This window comes from Frieseomelitta varia, unplaced genomic scaffold (assembly GCF_011392965.1).
Source record: "Frieseomelitta varia isolate USP_RPSP 00005682 unplaced genomic scaffold, Fvar_1.2 scaffold_773, whole genome shotgun sequence".
Lineage (NCBI taxonomy): Eukaryota > Metazoa > Arthropoda > Insecta > Hymenoptera > Apidae > Frieseomelitta > Frieseomelitta varia.
In genome coordinates, this window is record NW_025110560.1 from 493,437 (window position 1) to 512,196 (window position 18,760).

Genomic DNA, 18,760 nt, shown 5'->3' on the forward strand with positions numbered 1-18,760 from the left:
GACATCGATTGGAGATAAATCTTTATATTTTTTAGAAATTTGCATTTAGCGAATAGTAATTTGTCAGAAATTGCTCTCTCAATTTATTAGTAAGTTTTCTCAGTAATGTTTGGAATAAAATTGTTTCTGTACTTCATTCTTGAATCAGTTCACTGGTTGACATCGATTGGAGATAAATCTTTATATTTTTTAGAAATTTGCATTTAGCGAATAGTAATTTGTCAGAAATTGCTCAATTTTTCAGTAAGTTTTCTCAGTAATGTTTGGAATAAAATTGTTTCTGTACTTTATTCTTGAATCATTTCACTAGTTGACATCGATTGGAGATAAATCTTTATATTTTTTAGAAATTTACATTTAGCGGATGGTAGTTGGCCAGAATCGTTCTCTCAATTTTTCTCGGTGATAAAGAGATTTCTGTATTTCATTCTTGAGTCACTAGCGAGATTCTGTTCTCTTGGAAACTGGCCAGTCAAGCTGGTTTCTCTGTTCCTTCTCCTTGTCAGTGTCCAGAACAGAAAAGTTCCTGCATTTTCTTCGAAGACGGGATAACAATTCTTGTTGTCTCTTCATCTTCTTCTTACAAAAACGTTTTGTTTCTACAAACGCATCGACATTTATCGAATATCTCCAACCACGTTCCACACGCGTAGTTAACAACATTAAAATTCTCTCGATTTGAAACGAGAGCGGTTCAGAGAATCACGTTAAAAATTCATCGTTCTTAAATCCAGACTCGACGCAGCCCCCTTCGGCTCAATTGGTCTCGTACTTTATTAATTCCTCCAACTGTCTACGTTACTTCCGCTGCCCCTTTTGTACTTTGTACCGTCTCTTTGCCAAGCCAGTGAAGCGACACACTCTCCTTTCCTATAATTACGCGCGCTATCGTCGCTATATCGCAACGGAATCGTTTACCTGTTCATTGTTTCACCGCTTGCGCACCGTGAAATCGCCCGGCAGAAATTCCTCTCTCTCTCTCTCTCTCTCGTTCATTATTTCGGCTTAGAAGACGATTGCACGCAAATGGCCGCGTTCTTTTCGCTCGAATCCATGCGAATATCGCACAAAGCTCGGTGCTCCTGCTTGTTCATCTCTGCCTGCTTTCGTTGCAACGTTTTCGCAACTTGATCCCTCTCTTCGTCTCGACGAACCTCTGTCAGCTTCTTTTTTTTTTCTTTTTTTTTTTTTTTCTTTGCAGCAAGAATTGTTGGAAAGAAGGGTTGAAAAGTTCGGGCTACGAAGAAGAGGCGTGAGATCGCGAGAAAAAGAGAGTGAGAGTGGACGGTTGCTGTGATTTCCTCTGTGATACGTGACGATTGTAGCCGTTAGTGATAATTCGATAAGTCTGGTGCTTGGCGTACGTGATCGTTGAACACATCCCTTGGGATTCGTTGGCGTTACGTTTTTGTCACGTTTTTCGTTGATTTCGTAATTAACAGTTTTACACACCTGGGATCGTTTGCAAGTTTGCAGTTTGATTGGAATTTGTTTTTCTTTTCTCTCTTTTCCTGCATTTTTATTGGGGTAACCAAGGAATATTTTTTTTTTTTTTGTACAATTTCATACTTTCATTGGGATTAGTGGACCTGAAGAGATGAAACATCGTGAGATGAAATGCTGTTTTTGACGTTCTCGTCATCTTCTTTAAATCGTCCTCTAAACGTGTAATATGAAAATTCTAGCGATGTGCAATTGTAATTGTAATTCTAACAACGCGCAATTGCAATTGTCGAATGCATATTGTACAAATTTTTTAGAGATCAATGGTGAAAGACAATAACGATTATATATATATTCGTGCAAAAATCAAGGAATTTCCTTAATGTTAATTAAGCAATATTATCGTTGAATATTCGTGTATTTATTAGACAATTTATTGAATATGCTCATACATTTATCTGTCCTGAGTCAGGACTCCTGACGTATGTACAATCCTCGCTCGTAGCGAGCGCGCCAATTTTGAAATGACGTAGAACTACATTACCGAACCTACACTCCAAAGTCAAAGTGTTTGAAACGACGTATGACTGGCCGCGAGCGTGTTAAAAACCAATCTATTTGAAGTCGCAATCGGAAACACCCCTCTTCGTCGCCTACGATACGCCTAAACACCTTGCCAAAACGAGAACCGATCAGCCGCAATGTTTCATCCCATCAGCCAAACAATTTGTTAGTCTTTCCAACGCGTGTCACGAGGAATGCTTTGACTTTGACTTCATATTGCAGGAGGAAACACACGCTGATTGTTTCGCGTGACGGTCGATTTCGTAGCTACGCCCGAGCCAAAGTTGAAATTGGCGTGTTGGACGTTCAGAGAAATTTGTGTGTTTAACGAGCGTGATGTTTTTTGCCGTTGGAAATCGGGTGGATTCGAGTCGAGACGATTCCTCGTATCAGGTGGCGGAACAGTGCGTCGGCCAGGTGCCCGATTTACCACGTTGGCGAGCGTGATCGTGGTCACTGATCCAGACAACGTCGTGGCTGGCGTTAGTCATCGCGCCAGATTTTCCACGTTTTCTTTGACCACCGTCGTTCGCCTCTGCTTCTTGGATCACAGTCGTTTTCTGATTTATTTGCACATACGGGTCCGCGTGTTTCGTTAAATCGTTAAACGGCGAAGTCGAAGGTGAGCACCTTGGCAGAGGGTTCGAAACGTATTCGAGGCGTATTCTTGGACTTACGTTGCGAGATGTTTAAGGAAAAGTGGTTCAGGCTCTTTGAATATTCGAGAAATTGCAAGAATTTGAAATGCCCCGCAGGGCACCGAGTTATTTAAGTTAGATGAAGTTGTACGCTCTTGGTCAAAATATTCAGCGTATAAATCATTGTAAATTAGACGATGGTAATTGAAAGTAATAGTAGATCTATAATTCTATAATATATCTATGTTCTATAATAATAAAAGAGCGATAGTAATAGTAATAGTAAATCTTGTCTAAACAGAGATCATTATTGACAACTCGTCTCTGTGAGCAATTGCAAAAGAAGAATACCTTAAATTCATATTAATAGTTTTTCATATTAATAGTTAAGAAGTAATAAAGATTTATCTATTTCTAAGAATCCTGTTCGTGAGAAAAAAAAAAAAGAAGAAAGAAAAATTTCACATCGTGTAGGTTTCAAATTGAAATTCACGAAACCAAAGCTTATAATTGGTCATACGTAGATCACTGCATTATACCGTGTTCACGAAGCAGGCCATTGTGTCCAATAATAAAACGAAAATGGCGTTTACAATGAGGGTCAATAGCGACGATAACGTGTAGCAGCGAGGCGGATAACGCACAAGCGCGTGACAAAGACAAAAGGCGGACGCATGGATCCATCATTTTCCGAATTTCTATTAATCAGTTCTCCAATAGTGGACAATGGCGCGACGAGTAGGCAATTAACCGCCACCTCCCCCGTTGGTTTTCGTAAATGAATAAAAGGCACGTGTGCGCTTAAATGATTCGACGAATTGTTCCTGCTATTGTTGTTAATTACGCACGTTCTGCGCCAAATGAATACGGAATATTTCGTCGTGCGACATTTGTTTCGAGAGTGATTCAGTTTAGCTTAAATATTAGATTATTTAGCACGGCCCGGAGAAAAATGGAGGAACTAACGGTGTGAAATTGTACGGCGATATTTCCTCTCTCATTTCGTCGAATAACAAAGTTCGTAGGTGGCCGCGAATTAATGTTGTGGGAAATTTGTCAGCTAGGAAATTCATTTTGTTTGAGATATTTCGAGCTACGAAATTTATTCGAGTGAGATGGCGAATTTCTGAGGTGCCTAAATTATCTATTATGATAAAAAAAAAAAAAAAAAAAAAAAAGAAACTTGAGATAGAAAGTTGCGTTTATAGGAAATATGCTTCTGCGTTTTACATTCTGTGGGAATTGTCGACTTTTCTCTCGACAGTCTAATTGAAAAAAAATGGGCTGGATGTGAAAGACGAATATGGAATATGGAGTATGAGATACAGAATATTGCACTAGAATAATGGAACGTGAAATGTGACACGTAGATTGTAGAATGTGGGATGCAGAAGGTGGAATATGGAATATACAAACATTACACAAGGATAATGGAATGTGAAACATATGACATGGAATATGAGACGCAGAAGGTGGAATATGAAATGTGAGACGTATACACAGGACATGGAACATGAAATATGAGACGCGAAATGTGGAATACATGGAATGTGGTCTGTAATATATACTGAATGAAACATTACGAAGAATGTGACAAAAGACATGGGATGTGGAACATAAAATACGAGTGTAGAATGTGGAATGGTTAATAGACGTGTGCGAGAACCTGAAAATATTGGGAAACTCGGCTACCGTTTCTCGAACTATTCTACAATCCTGTACAGCAGCCTACAAAATATGTAAATACACAGTTCAATTTCTTCTGCCAGTTATTGGAAACACGGATTCTAAGAATCGTGTGACCTGATGTAAACGAACGTGTGACCGCGCGCTTAGTATTTGGACATTATGTACGCTGTTGAGCAGTATCGCTGAGAAACTCGGGAAGTTCAGACGTATATTTCGAAAATCTGATTAAAAATCTTTGAAAAAAAAATGCCGAGTGATAGTGATAGTAAAGTTGTGGTAGCAGAAGAAAGTAGCGCAGAAGATGTCGTGCAAAGGAAGAAGGTAAAGAGAAGCTCTGTTTGGGAACATTTTCAAGAAAAAGATGACACAACGGCGGAATGCACGCATTATCACCATGAATTTAAAACTAGTAGGTATGCAAACACTACTGGTTTACGTCATTTGAAACATATGCATCTAAACATAAGTACATGCACTAAAAACGAAACTGAATCGATATAAAATTTGTCAAATGAAAACGCGAAAGATTGTTAAACCAAAAGATATAATAGAAAAAAAATTGTTCGAATGATGGTTCTAGATGTGCGACCTTTTGAATACAGTTGAAGACGTGGGATCTAACGAATTATTTATTCTTGTTACGAATCATTTCCCGAATCCCGATTCTTTCGAGAATATATTTCGAATTTTCGCACACCTCGCATAATACGTGTAATATAAAATTAAATCTATTAACAAATTCCCAATGCATCTTTATCTAATTTTTCCATTTAACTCGTTTAATTTCTACGTCTTTGAATTGCCCGGAAGTACAGCAACACCCACGGTCCAATAATCATCCAATAAACACCCGGAATCATCGTGTAAATGTCATCGTCAAAGATCATTAAAATCGCATCAGTGCTCGAAATCACCATAATCCCCTTCTTTCACGCGACGACCTCCGATACCAGCGGCGAACAAACTCGCGCTGGCGGCAACTTGCAAGCGTCTCGGCTAATAAAACGAAAATGTACTCGTAATCCTGTTATCAAGCGAACCACCGTCTCTCCTCTCCTCTCCCTCGCCTCTGCTCAGAAACAATAGCGGCGACGCTCGCTCACGCGTATTCATCGCCTACTTATACACGATTGTGTATCGTGCTCGTGGAATATGCGTGCATTAATACCTGTGGATGCCCGCATTCGAAACAAACGGTGAATGTATGTACACGATGAATAAAACATCGACTGGCCCTTCAGCCCACTCTCCCTTCTCTATCGATTTTACCAGCGCGGCCAACTTTCGTCGATTGTTTATCGCCCGATCTCGTACTTTCCACTTCGTCGATCCACGCTATCATCCGCGTTGAATTAAGGATCGATTGATACGGTTTCTAAGAGATCTTTCGGTAGTAATATCGGAGAATAAGTTTGTTTGGGATTGAACGTTTGTTTAACACGCGTGTTAGGAATTTTCAGGCGGGATGTTTCGAGACGTTGGTTGCGTGTAGGAGATAATATTTATTGTATATATAAAGTATTATTTTATTATTATGTATCATTGTTGTCATAGAACTATCATTAAATATTATTTTCATTGTTAAATTTATTAATTATTAAATATTATTTTTATGTTTGTTAAATATTGTTAAATATTGTTTATTAGGATCATAGAACTATCATTATGCGAATGTGCGATTTTATTATTTCATTATTTTAGTAGACGTTATTTATTAATATTTCTGGGCAGTCAGAGTCACGTGGCTAGGTATTATGATCAAAATTAGGCGCTAGAAATGATAAACTATGAAATTTTCTGTTCTTGTACAACGTGTACAACATTTATTTCAAAATCAGGATATTAAATAATACTTGTACGACGAAAAATCTGTCAATTGTATTACTGTTTCACTATTTTTATCATTAATTATATTACTGTTGCCATTTTTTACATTACATAACTATATACATTAACAGTAGTGCAAAAATTAAAAATTGTATCATCCACATTGATAAATAGAAACCGTTCGCTCGACGAGATTCACGAAATTATTTTCCAAACTGTCCATTATCGAAGAAAGAGAAAAAAAAAAAAAAAAAGAAAGGAAGGAACCAATTTTCAAGCAAAAACCAATTTCAAACTGTAGAAAAATAGATTCGCTATTTTTAGAAAAGAGCACCGGTCTCCTCTGACGCGTCTAAAATATTATAAACAACTGTTTCTAACAACGCAACAACTGTAACCAAAGAGAGAGCGGCCACGTCTCTGCCAAAATTCTCACCTTTGTCGTCAACAGGTCAGCCTCAGCAGCCTGTAGAATGCGTCTCGCATTAACATGCGCTTCAAAAGAGAGAAAGAAAAAGAGAATGGAGGAGGAGGAGGAGGAGGAGGAGAAAGAAAAAAGCGAGAAGATTAATTACGCGGCGGACAATTACGTTGAAACGAACGCGAGCGAAGATTTCGCGCGTAGGCGCTTTTGTTCCCCGCGATGCATGCCAGTCCCGTTAATTTCGGCGTCGTGTGTCGCGCCGGTCACCGCAATTAATTAACCAACCGCCTGAAATAAAGCGAACAATACGTCTTTCTATCGCCCGTGAATACCCCCGGGCGAGAAATCTTTTTTTTTTATTTTTATTTTTTTACGAAATAATCTCCAGCGCAAAGTTTGCGCAACGTCGTACACTTTTATTTGCAACGAAATTGCCGTGAAATTGATTAATTTTCCGCGAGGTGCATGCGAGTTAGAAGAAAAAGAAAAAGAAATATACGATTGAAAATCGTGCGGATTTTATTTATAAATTATTGTCGTTGGCAATAAGTGAAATAAATGGGTCGGAGGAGAATTAAGAGTGGATGAATGCCATTATTTACGCGCTCAAATGAAGATGAATGAATATATTTATTCGTACGGCACGAACGATGTGAAAGTGAATATGTATACTTCCGGGAGGAAATATAATGATATTTGTAAATTGTAAGTAAATATATATATATATATATATTGTTTAATCGTTGCGTACTGCAACAATTTAAAGAGCTGAAACATTCGATAAAAGATAAATTCGTTTGCGAATGAAATAAGTGCGCGTTAATATCATCTCTAAATGTAATTTGTTAAAATAAATTCGTAATAATTAAATAAATTTATAAATTCGTATAAAACATGGAAGAAAGACCCAGTAAATTAAAGTTTGTTTGTCATTGTTAATAATTTTGAAATAGAAGAAAGTCTAATTTGTGATTCTAGATAAATACTATGTATAAATATAATTTATATAATATTAATATAATATAATTTATATAGTATAATTTATATAATTTATGTAATATACTTTATATAATTTATATAATATTAATTAATATTATTTATACAAATTTATATATTTATATATATAGAAAAAGAAGTCATACCATTGAGTCAAACTCTTCGCTGTGTAATTTAATGACATTGGAAAAAATTTCAGATTTCAAATTTAATATGCAGCGTGAAACAAAATTCACATTCTACTTCTTCTTCTACTCTGTTACTGCTACTACATGTCCACATGTGTGAATATAAAATTGCATGAATAGCTGTAACAATATACACGTATATTATAATCTCGTATCATCAACGTGCATTACAATCGATACCATATCGAAACCAGTATCGAGAAAATGGACGATCGTAGATTTTAATTACGCGAAGATGCTAGAGGCCGGATTATCAAAATCACATTTCATTTCTCGTCTGTTGCAGTGCGTATTGTACCTGTGGGCACTTAAGCTGTGCCATCCAAACACACTGTTTCTCCTCAGAGGCAACCACGAGTGCCGTCATCTCACGGAATACTTCACGTTTAAGCAAGAATGTAAGTAATCGTCACTCCGCGAACAACCGTTCTCGAAAAGAAAAAAAAGGAAAATTAAGCCCTTTGACGAATTCACGGATCCGTAAACACACCAACGGCCTGCCCTGAACTCGTGTCTCTCTAGTAACATTCGATTAGTTCTCCTAACAGGCGGGGAAAATATTTCAATGCTCGAGAGCTTTCTCTTTTTTTTTTTTTTTTTTTTTTAATTTTTGCAAAAGCTGCGAATTTCGAGCGATTTTAAACTGTGCTTGATTTCTCTCGATTTGATTTTGAACCTCCGAATTTTCACGAAATCGCGGCTATGAAGACAGTGATTCGTCCCGAATATTCGATCCCATTTGTTGGAATGCTCTTTATTATAATGCTGAAGCAGCCCGATTTTTCCATCTACAAACTGACTCCCTTTTATTACCGCACGGAGGAACGATTTCAATAATTCTTTTTCTCGTTTTATCCATCTTTCTCTCATTTTTATCCGTCTCTCGTTCGTTTACTTTTTTAAATTGCTTTCATCATCGATTTGCTGCCAACTTCAGGCCATAAATAATGTTTTCATTAAAAGGACTGTTCCGGCTGGGAATTTCATTGATTTTTATTAGTTTCTTCAACGGCGGGCATTTACGTTAATAAATTTTTATACAGCGAGTTAACTGTGGACTGTGTCTTTCGTTGCTTAAAAATTGTTTCACGGATTTGCCTCGGTTTTCACGCATGACGAACGCGTTTATCTCTTCAGAACTGCAGGATGAGACAGAAATCTTACTTCCTACTAAAGTAAATCCGTAATTTTTTTTTTTATTATATATTTAATAAAATTGGTTGTTTCTTATATTTTGATGTTTTACTAAAACACGCAAGTGGGAAGATACTTTACGGTCACCCTATATATCAGTCACTAAGTAGACGATGTGAAACAAAAATATTCTTCTCTCCTTCTTTTTTCAAATTTGTAGATTTTTCGATTTTTCATCAACGAATGACGTAAAAGTCAAAAGATTAACAGAAATATGCTCCATTTCTTCTAATATAAATTCAAGTATTATTATCCCCTATCTTTGGACATCCCCAACCACTCTTAACTTCCTGTTTTACTTTATTAATAAACTTTATATATTTATTTAACATAAAACAATTTTTATTATTTTCTATTTTATACTCAATTGTTTTATATTTCATTATTAATTTATTAATAAAATTAAATTTTAGAAAATTATGTATTACGTTTAATTTTAAATTTTTAAATTATGTTTCTAAATTATGAATATTAATTTATTGAATATTACCATTATTATTTAGATTTATATTAAAATGAGATTTTCTATGTGAAATAATTATATTTAATAAATTTTTATCATATTTATATTTATTATATCTATCATCAAGCTTACTATTATTATGAAAATGTTTAATTATTTTTAAAAAAATTTAGACACCACAGTGCCCTAAAAATCCGCAAAAATAAACTTTGCTGCCAAATACAAATTGAAATGTCCCCAGTCGCAATTTCCTCTTCAAGTTCAGAAACGATTGAAAGAAGAAATATTTCTCTAGCCTTCAAACAAAGTGACTTGTGAATCAGAAAAGGAAAGAAAAAAAGAACGAGAGGTTCAAACTTCTCCCCTCCACTGCTCGCAAATATTCCAAATTCAAATGTATTCCTCGTTCTCTTTCAGTCTGTTCAAGCTTCGAGAAAACCGAGATTGCGACAAATTTAAATATTCCCGCCAACTTGTTCAACCGTGGTTCTTCTCGAACCTTCTTTGGGAACCCTCGGGAAATCTCGACGAAAATTTTTCGTTTCGTGTTCAAGTAACCAACGAGCCAACCTGTTTGCTAACCGAACTGTTGCTAAAATTCGCGATTCAACAATCGTTTGTCCAGAAGAGGAAGGATTCGGTTTCAGTGTAGATTGGTTCTCGCGCGATTACTGTCCGATTGCAGGATCCCGCGATGCAATCAGCGATGTCTCGAGGCTGTTCTGCGTGGCGCAGCGGAGGCGCCATGGAAAACCGTATCGATCCTGGGAAAATTGTCCGATACTGGGTCAAGCCGCGTGTATTTACGAGGCTCAGGCTCGCGTTAACCCGTTACGCGGATTTCTTGCCGGCTGCGCCGATTTCGTAATTTCCAGGTTAAGGTCAGGGACCCTAAATCGCCTGACTCTCATATGGCAACTGGGCGGCTTTTTTTTCTAATTTTACGAACCATTTTACTTTTACGTATAAATTAAATTTATTTAAAAAGAACTAGATACTAATGAATAGAACAAACATTTAATTTCTAAATATATATTTATTTTTTTTATTCTACAAAAAAAAAATAATATTTATGCATGTATGTATATATTTAGATCATTTACTTTCGAGATAATTAATATTATTAAAATTAATTAATTGATACAAATGGTAGAAATTTTACTTACATATTTTTAAAAAATTCATTTTCATTATAAGCTATTAATAATATTATTAATTTTTAATTATTGCTAAAATATATTTTTTTTATTATGATATTTTTATTAATATATTTATATTATTGTAATATATTTTTATTTAATTATGTTAATTTTAAATTAGATATTTATATACATAAATAAATTTGTATTTTATTTATATTTTTATCGAGTAATGTTTTAAAAAGGTTTAGAATTCTGCTAGGTATGGACTCTAAATATTAAATTTTGAATGACACTGGGTTTCAAGTGATAACCCTTCGAAAATTTGATTAATTAAAAAATCTGGTAACAACAGGCTTTATTTTCTTGTAATCGATAATCATCGAAGTCGAGCAGCAATCCTAACGTTCTTCGTTCCTAGTTTTCATTTCCTTACGTTATCTTTATATTAAATTCGTTAGAAGAATAATCAATATTATATCAGGGCGTTATCATTTTATTCCGATATTGGCACTGTGTCTGAAGAGATATACGTTCTGGAACTATCAAACTGATCAAAACGATCGATTTATAATTTTTGTTGGAAATTTTACGGACGAGTGTATTTTCAGAGATTTAAATGACTTTTCACAGTAAATAATTTAATTTATCGTGTTACAAATCTTCTCTATTTTTCTGGTTTTCACAGTAATTCGTCGCTTTCTTTTCGAACTCGTCGGAATAATATCATTGGGTAGAAATAATAAATTTATTCTTTGCTTGGATTATATTTAACCTCTTGCGGTAGAATAACGTGCCACGCACGTCGAGAAATTTTTTCCCCCAAATTGCAACATTTCCTCAGTTTTAAGTATATTTAAATGTAACCCAGGCAAAACAAATAATAAATTTATTACTTCTTAATCATTTCTATCCAGTGATGTCATATTGATGGGTTACGAAAGAAAACGAAAGCGACGAATCGTTGTATACGGTTCGGTCACTCGTTATGGTCCGCAGAATTTAAAAGGCCGCCATATTACTTTATTTTAATGATTCAACATTTAATTATAAAAATATTTCTTATATTAAAATAATAGGGTATCTAATCCTAGTTTAATATTTAATTTTCATATATTTTTATATATAAATTTATAATTATATAAATAATTTAAATTTCACCTGTAATTATTAATTTTTTTATATAAATAATTTATTTGTTAATTATTAACTTATAATATAAGTTTAACCGCTATTGCTGGCACTTTAATTTATAATTATTAATTTTAATTCCCTTATTTAATTTTCATTAATTTTTATATAAAGAATTTTTTATTAATCTTATATATTATATTTAATTTTAATAAATTATATATAAAATATTAATTTAATTAATAATTTAACCATAATTATATTTTGTATAATTTATGTATATTTTTGTTTTTGTTTTTTTTTTAACCAGTTGTCAACGTAAGTGGTTAAACATACTTGAAACTGAGAAAATATTGCAACTATAGAAAAAAAAAAAGAAATACTTCACTCCATCGCAAGTGGTTAACATTAGAACTACTGACGACCAAATATATTTGTAGCAAAAAAATTAAAGTACAATGTACAAGAAGAAATTAATAATACGATAAAGAACACAATCTTACGTTAATATGTTTTGTCAAAAATCACTCGGTTATCTAAAAATATTCTGTTGCAAATGTATAAAATTTTCCATAGAAAATCATAAATTAATTGTTTTGATCACTCTGGTAGTTCCAGATGTTAATGTTACCGATGGAAATTTCGCAGCGTCCGAGACGAATTTTTAATTTTTAATTTGTCGGATACTCCTCGTCTGTCTGTCATTAAATCTGTCAGACTTTCGATAATTTCGAAGCGCTTATCGCTTATAGAGGTGCTTTGATATTTCGACCGCAGTCTGAACCACGGGCGAAGCACAGTGGTCACGGCCGAAGAACGGTGTTGCTCAGGCATGCCGCGACGAAACTCGCCGGAGATCGTTTCGTTCTTGACTTATTTATTCGGGTCAAAAGCTCGCAAATGAGCTTTCTGGAGTGTGGAGCCAGCAGCGCGATGGTGTCTGACTGGCATCAAAAGAAAGTCAAGGGGTGACGGGGCTCGATCTGCTCGTTAATACAACGAGAGAAGCGTGAGCGGGAAAGGAGGCCAGAGCGGCTGAGCACGAGAAGCGTGCAGAAGCGTGCAGAAGCGTGCAGAAGCGTGCTGGCTACGACGATATTACCGGCCATGTACAATTAACGAGATCTAGAAAACGAACGTCTTGATTACCTTCTCTTTATTTTGTGTACTCGTTCATCGCTATTTTATATTCCCATCTTGTATGTCATCGAGTCTTTTGCCATTTGTTTTTTTTTTTTTTTTTATTTCTGTTTCTACGGAGACAGAGTGGAATTGCAAGAACAATGATTTTCGAAAGAGAATCGGTTGGGAAAGAGTTGCTCTGTTTGTTTAATGATCATCCATTTTCTGAACGTTTCGTGAATGTTCGAGAAAAAATTCCAAAATTAAGTAATTTAAAGATTCTGAATTGTTTCAAGTCCAACAGTTTGAGTCGTGGAGGACTAACGTTGCAATATTTCACTTACGACTTTTCTTTTGAGATCTATTTGTAGTATATAGAGATTTTTAACATTGTAGATATGAGGAAGGATTTCAGGGATTTCTTCAACTGTTATTCTTTTTTTTTTTAAGTAGATTTTATGATCTCGCGAATTCAAAGAAATCGACGTGTAATTTGAAATTAAGAATTAGTGTCAATACTCGAAAAAACTTGAAGCACTCCAAAATGAAACAACCGAGAAGTCGAAAGTCCAGTTTCACTTTTCAACATCTTCGATTCTTACAACCCTCGACGCTCAGTAATATAGACAAAAAATTCTCGAAACCCTAAATCCAGTTTTTGAAGAATCGAACAAACTTAAAAATTCCAATTCTCGACGTTCAATAATTAAAAAAAAAAAGAAAAAGCGTCTCGAAAAACCCAGTTGTTCAATAATTTAAAAAAACGTTCGAACAAACTTAAAAATTTGAACAAATTTAAAAATTCCAATTCTCGACGTTCAATAATTAAAAAAAAAAGAAAAAGCCAGTCGAAAAAGCCTCTCGAAAAACCCACTTGTTCGAATCGAAAAAACTTAAAAATCCCAACTCTCAACGCTCAGGAATTAAAAAAAGAAAAAACCTTGAAAAACCCAATTTTTCGAATTGAACAGCCATAAAAACCCCAACTCTCGACGCTCAGTATTTAAAAAAAAAAAGGGAAATCTCGAAAAATCCAGTTTTTCAAATCGAACAAATTTAAAAAACCCCAACTCTCGACGCTCTGTAATTAGAAGAATTAAAAAAAAATCTCGAAAAATCCAGTTTTTCGAATCGAACGAACTTAAAAACCTCGACTCTTGACGCTCTGTAATTAAAAAAAAAAAAAGAGAACTCTCGAAAAACCCAGTTGTTTGAACATAAAAATCCCAACTCTCGACGTTCAGTAATTAAAAAAAAGGGGGAAAAATCTCGGGAAAACCCATTTGTTCGAATCGAACAAATAAAATAAAATCCTATAAAAATCCTCCAGTGTCTTCTAACACTCGATAACGCCGGTTGAAAGTGAAACAACGACAACGGGCAATAAAGGGCACGTATCAGCTCGGGCCGGAGGCACCGACGTCAGTAGATTCGTCGAGTGGACAGACAAAATGAGGAAAAGCGCGCGTTGTTCAACGCTTGCGGGGAGAGGCCATCGAGTTTCATCCCCTCGGCTGGTCGGACTTGCCAGCCTCGCCATGCAAGAAGGATTTCCTGTCAATAAAACCAGCTCGAATCCTTGGAATCTCTCGAGCAGCAGCAGCAGCAGCAGCAGCTCACCCCGAAGATTTGTTGTTGATGTGACGTTGTGGCTGGACAGATTGTTGTTGCCTGTTGGTGGCTGTCACTCGAGATCCGAAATGAACGAGTCGAGTTTATTGGCGAATCGAATCAGATGTTAGGTTACCAAGTGTTGAGGGGGTGAGTTTAGAAGGGCGAATCGAATCCGGCGCGATTCACCGGAAGTCGGTTAGTGGGTTCAAGGAAGTTGAGAGGAGTTTCCTAGGAACACACACGACGGCGAGTTTTGTAACGAGAATGGTTCTTTTAATGGAGGTCTTCCGTTCGATTGTTTTGGATGTTTAGAGAGATTGTTTTAGAAGGTAAATAGGGAGGAGAGTGAAGGGAGTTCGTTTGTTGTTGATTGAAGAGGTAATGGAATGGCTGTCGCTGTTGGACGTTTTATTAGTAGGATTAATTTCAAGAACGAAAGTCTTCAACGATTTTTCAGCGTTGGTCCATAGATTACCAGAATTTTTGTCAAATTACGCACGTGTGACGTTGGAATCGGTAATATAAAGAAATTTGCTACGATTTCGAATATTACGTTTAATTCGTTCCTTTCTTTTTTTTTAATTTTTGATATATTATAATTGTTATTGTATATCGTTGTGTATATGTTATATATTATAATTGTGGAAATCTTTGATGAATATTTTTATATATCTTGGAAATTTATATTTTTATATATCTTGGAATGCACTGCAATGAAAACCGTCATGATTATATTGGCCGATTTTGAAAATCAAGTCCAAATATATGTGTAGAAGTTACAAAGTATTTCGAAAAAATTAAAAATAGTTTAAAGAGTTAATGAACGATCTCTTGTGCATTAACAAGAATTGTACGTTTAGACTGGTTGTTTGAGTTGAACACTGATCTTTTGCTAAATACACAATTCGCGATAAATATTTCGTAAACATTAACTTCCGTATAAATTTTCGACTTTGACAGTAGAAATGTTTTAATCTCCGTCCTGCATTTTCAGAATTTTACGATTCTAAAAAAAAATCTCGCAGCTTTTACACGCGTTTTTTTTTTTTTTTCAGGCTCGTTTCAAAATTTCACAATGAAAATCTTGCAGCTTTCATGTCCACTTTCGGATTCGTTTCAAATTTCACGATTAAAAGTGATCTCGTGACTTGTTTCATACGTTTTCGAATTGTCACGGCGCGTCGTCATACATTTTGCTCATTACAACGTTTAGCAAAACGTTTTAGCAGAAGTTTCGCGCGATATATGTGAGAATTTTTCTATGGCGAATGTTCAAATATTTTCCCTCCGAGCCGCTGCGAGTTTAATCGAGATTTTAATTAAATGCCTCGTACGAATCTTTCAAAATAAACACTGCAATTTCGAATAACATGTAACCGTGGCTGATTACTACGAATAACGAAGTTGCAATATTAAAGATTCCCAATATTCTTTCTTTTTCTCCTTTTATTTAATTTATATTAATCATCGAACTCTACTTCTCATCGAGTTTACTCAACGTTATAGTTGTCTCTCATTACGTTACACTTTAATTGTAACGATCTTTCTATTTATTTTAGACCGCGTGTCGTCGCTTAAGTCACCATTTCTATTATTCTCGTTCGAATCAATCATTTCAGGAAACGTTTCAACAAAAGTTGAAACGATCTTTCAGTTCTCACGAGCTGAGGGAAGTAAAATACAGGGATAGAACTCGCGTGGTCCAATTAGTCCAAGAAAGCGAATCGAAACGGAACGAAGGAAATGAAGAAAGAAACTTCTCGAAACCTTTCTCCATCTTGCGAAACTCTTTTGCTTTTTCACTCCGGGCAGCGAAAATTCCCCGAGTGGCGGGATTTATTATTCTCGGGTGGATGTCAGGTGGCTGCGCGCAAGAAACTACCCCCGAATTACGTCCACGCGGAAATCAGCGCGAACCTTCCGTGTCTCGTGTTCTGTCTATCTTCTCCAGCCCTCGTCTTCGAAAGAAGCTTTCCAGAGTTTTTTATTCTCTTCCTTTTTATCCACTCTCTTTCTCTCTTTTGAGAGGAGAATATTTCCACGCCGCTTTGTAGCTGGCAAGCCGACAAAAGTTCACGCACGGCCATTAAAAAGGTGTCTGGCTGCAGTGAAAAATCTGGGGCCTGGACTTTTCACACCACCTCCGGAATAATTGACGCGCGAAGAATATCCCTCTTTGTGGAAGAAGGTCGCTTTGCCTTTCCCTTTTCTTCGTCTTGGAAACGGCGGGTGTTCATGCTCCAAGTGGAACGACTCGAGCAATTTGTCGCCGCGCGAAAGTTTGAAGTTCGTTTCATTTCGTTTCGTTGTTTCCGACTAGGGATTGTCGGCGAAAGGGCGAAAATTTGACTCGAAATTAACGCTAGAACTACCAATGCGGTCAAAATGACCAATTTATAATTTTTTTAGAGTAATTTCGCGGATTTACAGTGTTACATTTTTTTTTAGAAATTCGAGTGGCTTTTGTAAAAATATATGAATGAAAGCTCGTATATATAAATCTTTTCCTATTCTAATTTCTTTGACTCAATTTTTGCACATTAGTCATTGGTATTTCCAGTGTCACGCGCAGTCTAGATCTTTATGGTTTTCAATGATACTTGGTTCAGTTGAACATTTGAAAAGTGGGAATAAGAACAGGACGTAGAATGTTTTATCTGTAAATCAGTTTATGATTGTTTGAAGCTTGTGGATCTGTCGAGTTTTATGTGGAGAATTTTGTAGACTTTTTCCAAGTATTTCGAGATTTAGAATTTGTTTCGGGACTAGCTACAATGGACAATTTCGCTGAGATTTTCAATTCTACTTTTTGCAGCAATCGTAGATTGTCAATTATTTTTTTCTTTTTTTTTTGTAGAAATTGTAAATTTCCACATTAAGCTTCAGTAAAAATTTTATAAATTTTTGACAACTTTGGTATTCGAAGTGTTTTTCAGTAAATTTAAATAAACAAAAATTGTCAGGACAAAGTATTCGCAAACTAGTTAACATATGGTTTTTCGTCTACCAAGTTTTATATAGATTGAACTTCTTTAACTTTATACCTTTATCACGTTTCACGTGAAGGGAATTTTTGGACATTTACGAGACCAAGTAACTTTAGAATTTTTGCTCAAATAATGCATAATAATCTTTTCTACCGATGATAATAAAAGTGAGATGTATTCAGCTCGAAAATGTTCTTTTCAAATTAAATTATACAATTGTCGTTCAAGTGTCTGAATATTTATATGACATTGCTATGTAAATTCTCCTGGTTTTTCCGGAGAATGTAATTTATACTTGATAAGTGGCGCGAGAAGTCAGACAGTAAAATAAAATTGGAATTCATAACTGTTTCATATACAATATTTTGATCTTCTGGCCTCTTTACCGTCTCCCCAAAATCCACAACGTTACAAAATTCGTAAAATTCTCCCATTTGCGAGCATAAAATTCCTCCTGAAATCTCCAAGTCCCTCACACTTGCAATGCCCGCACGGGAAATCCATTAAAACTAAACGAAATTAACTTTCTGTCCGCGTCTCACGCGCGATATTATTCCGAATCGACAGCCAGTCGATATCCGAGTGCAACTTCTCCTCTTTTTTTTTTTTTTTTTTTTTTTTTTTTTGTTCTTTTTGTTTTTCACTTGTTACTTGTCGACGCGCGTTAGGAAACGAGAGAAAACGAGTCGCGAAACGGGATGATGATAAAAAAAAAAAATAAAAAAAAAAGAAACAAAGAAAGAAAGACCAGCGAACGAAACAATCGAGCATATCGAGCGTGTTAAAGAGAATCGTTATGTTACGTAGCGTAAGCGCGGCTGATCATTCACGTTTCTGACGGGCGTGTCCCCTTTCTCTCTGCTTTTCCAGGTAAAATAAAATACTCGGAGAGGGTGTACGACGCGTGCATGGACGCGTTCGACTGTCTGCCGTTGGCGGCCCTCATGAACCAACAGTTCCTCTGCGTGCACGGTGGACTGTCGCCGGAAATTCACAATCTAGAAGACATACGCAAAGTGAGTAGAGAACGTTTTCATTGAGATATATCCGTGTCACTGGGGAACGTGTGATGTGTGATGTGTAAATATCTGCTCGTCATCGCTGATTTCGATATTTCCTTGCAAACTGTAATCCACTTGTCACTATCAGAAAATTTATCAATATTTTTTCAAAGAACGTTTGAACGTTCTTCAGTCAACAACGAAATTTCTGAACGTTGAGCTTCAACGTTTGATAAAACGACCGGGGAAAAAATTGCGAAGCAATTTTCAAAGAGGAGACTTTGATCTACAACGTCAGTGTTCGTTCATTTGTGAAAAAAAATTTTCCAACTTCCCTAGA

The 18,760-nt window shown here is 35.6% G+C and overlaps 1 protein-coding gene across 8 annotated transcripts in view; it reads left to right on the plus strand.

Moving 5' to 3' along the window:
• The window catches only part of LOC122535798 (serine/threonine-protein phosphatase 2B catalytic subunit 3-like), a 90,977-nt gene that overhangs the window by 8,019 nt on the left and 64,198 nt on the right, over positions 1-18,760 (plus strand). For 7 of the 8 annotated variants that reach the window (XM_043667616.1, XM_043667617.1, XM_043667621.1 and 4 more), the window contains exons 2-3: positions 8,056-8,167; positions 18,290-18,435. In XM_043667616.1, the coding sequence (XP_043523551.1) occupies positions 8,056-8,167; positions 18,290-18,435 (258 nt within the window). Of the gene's footprint in view, positions 1-8,055; positions 8,172-18,289; positions 18,436-18,760 lie in introns of all 8 variants that reach the window. The other variant, XM_043667618.1, reaches the window with a different exon arrangement.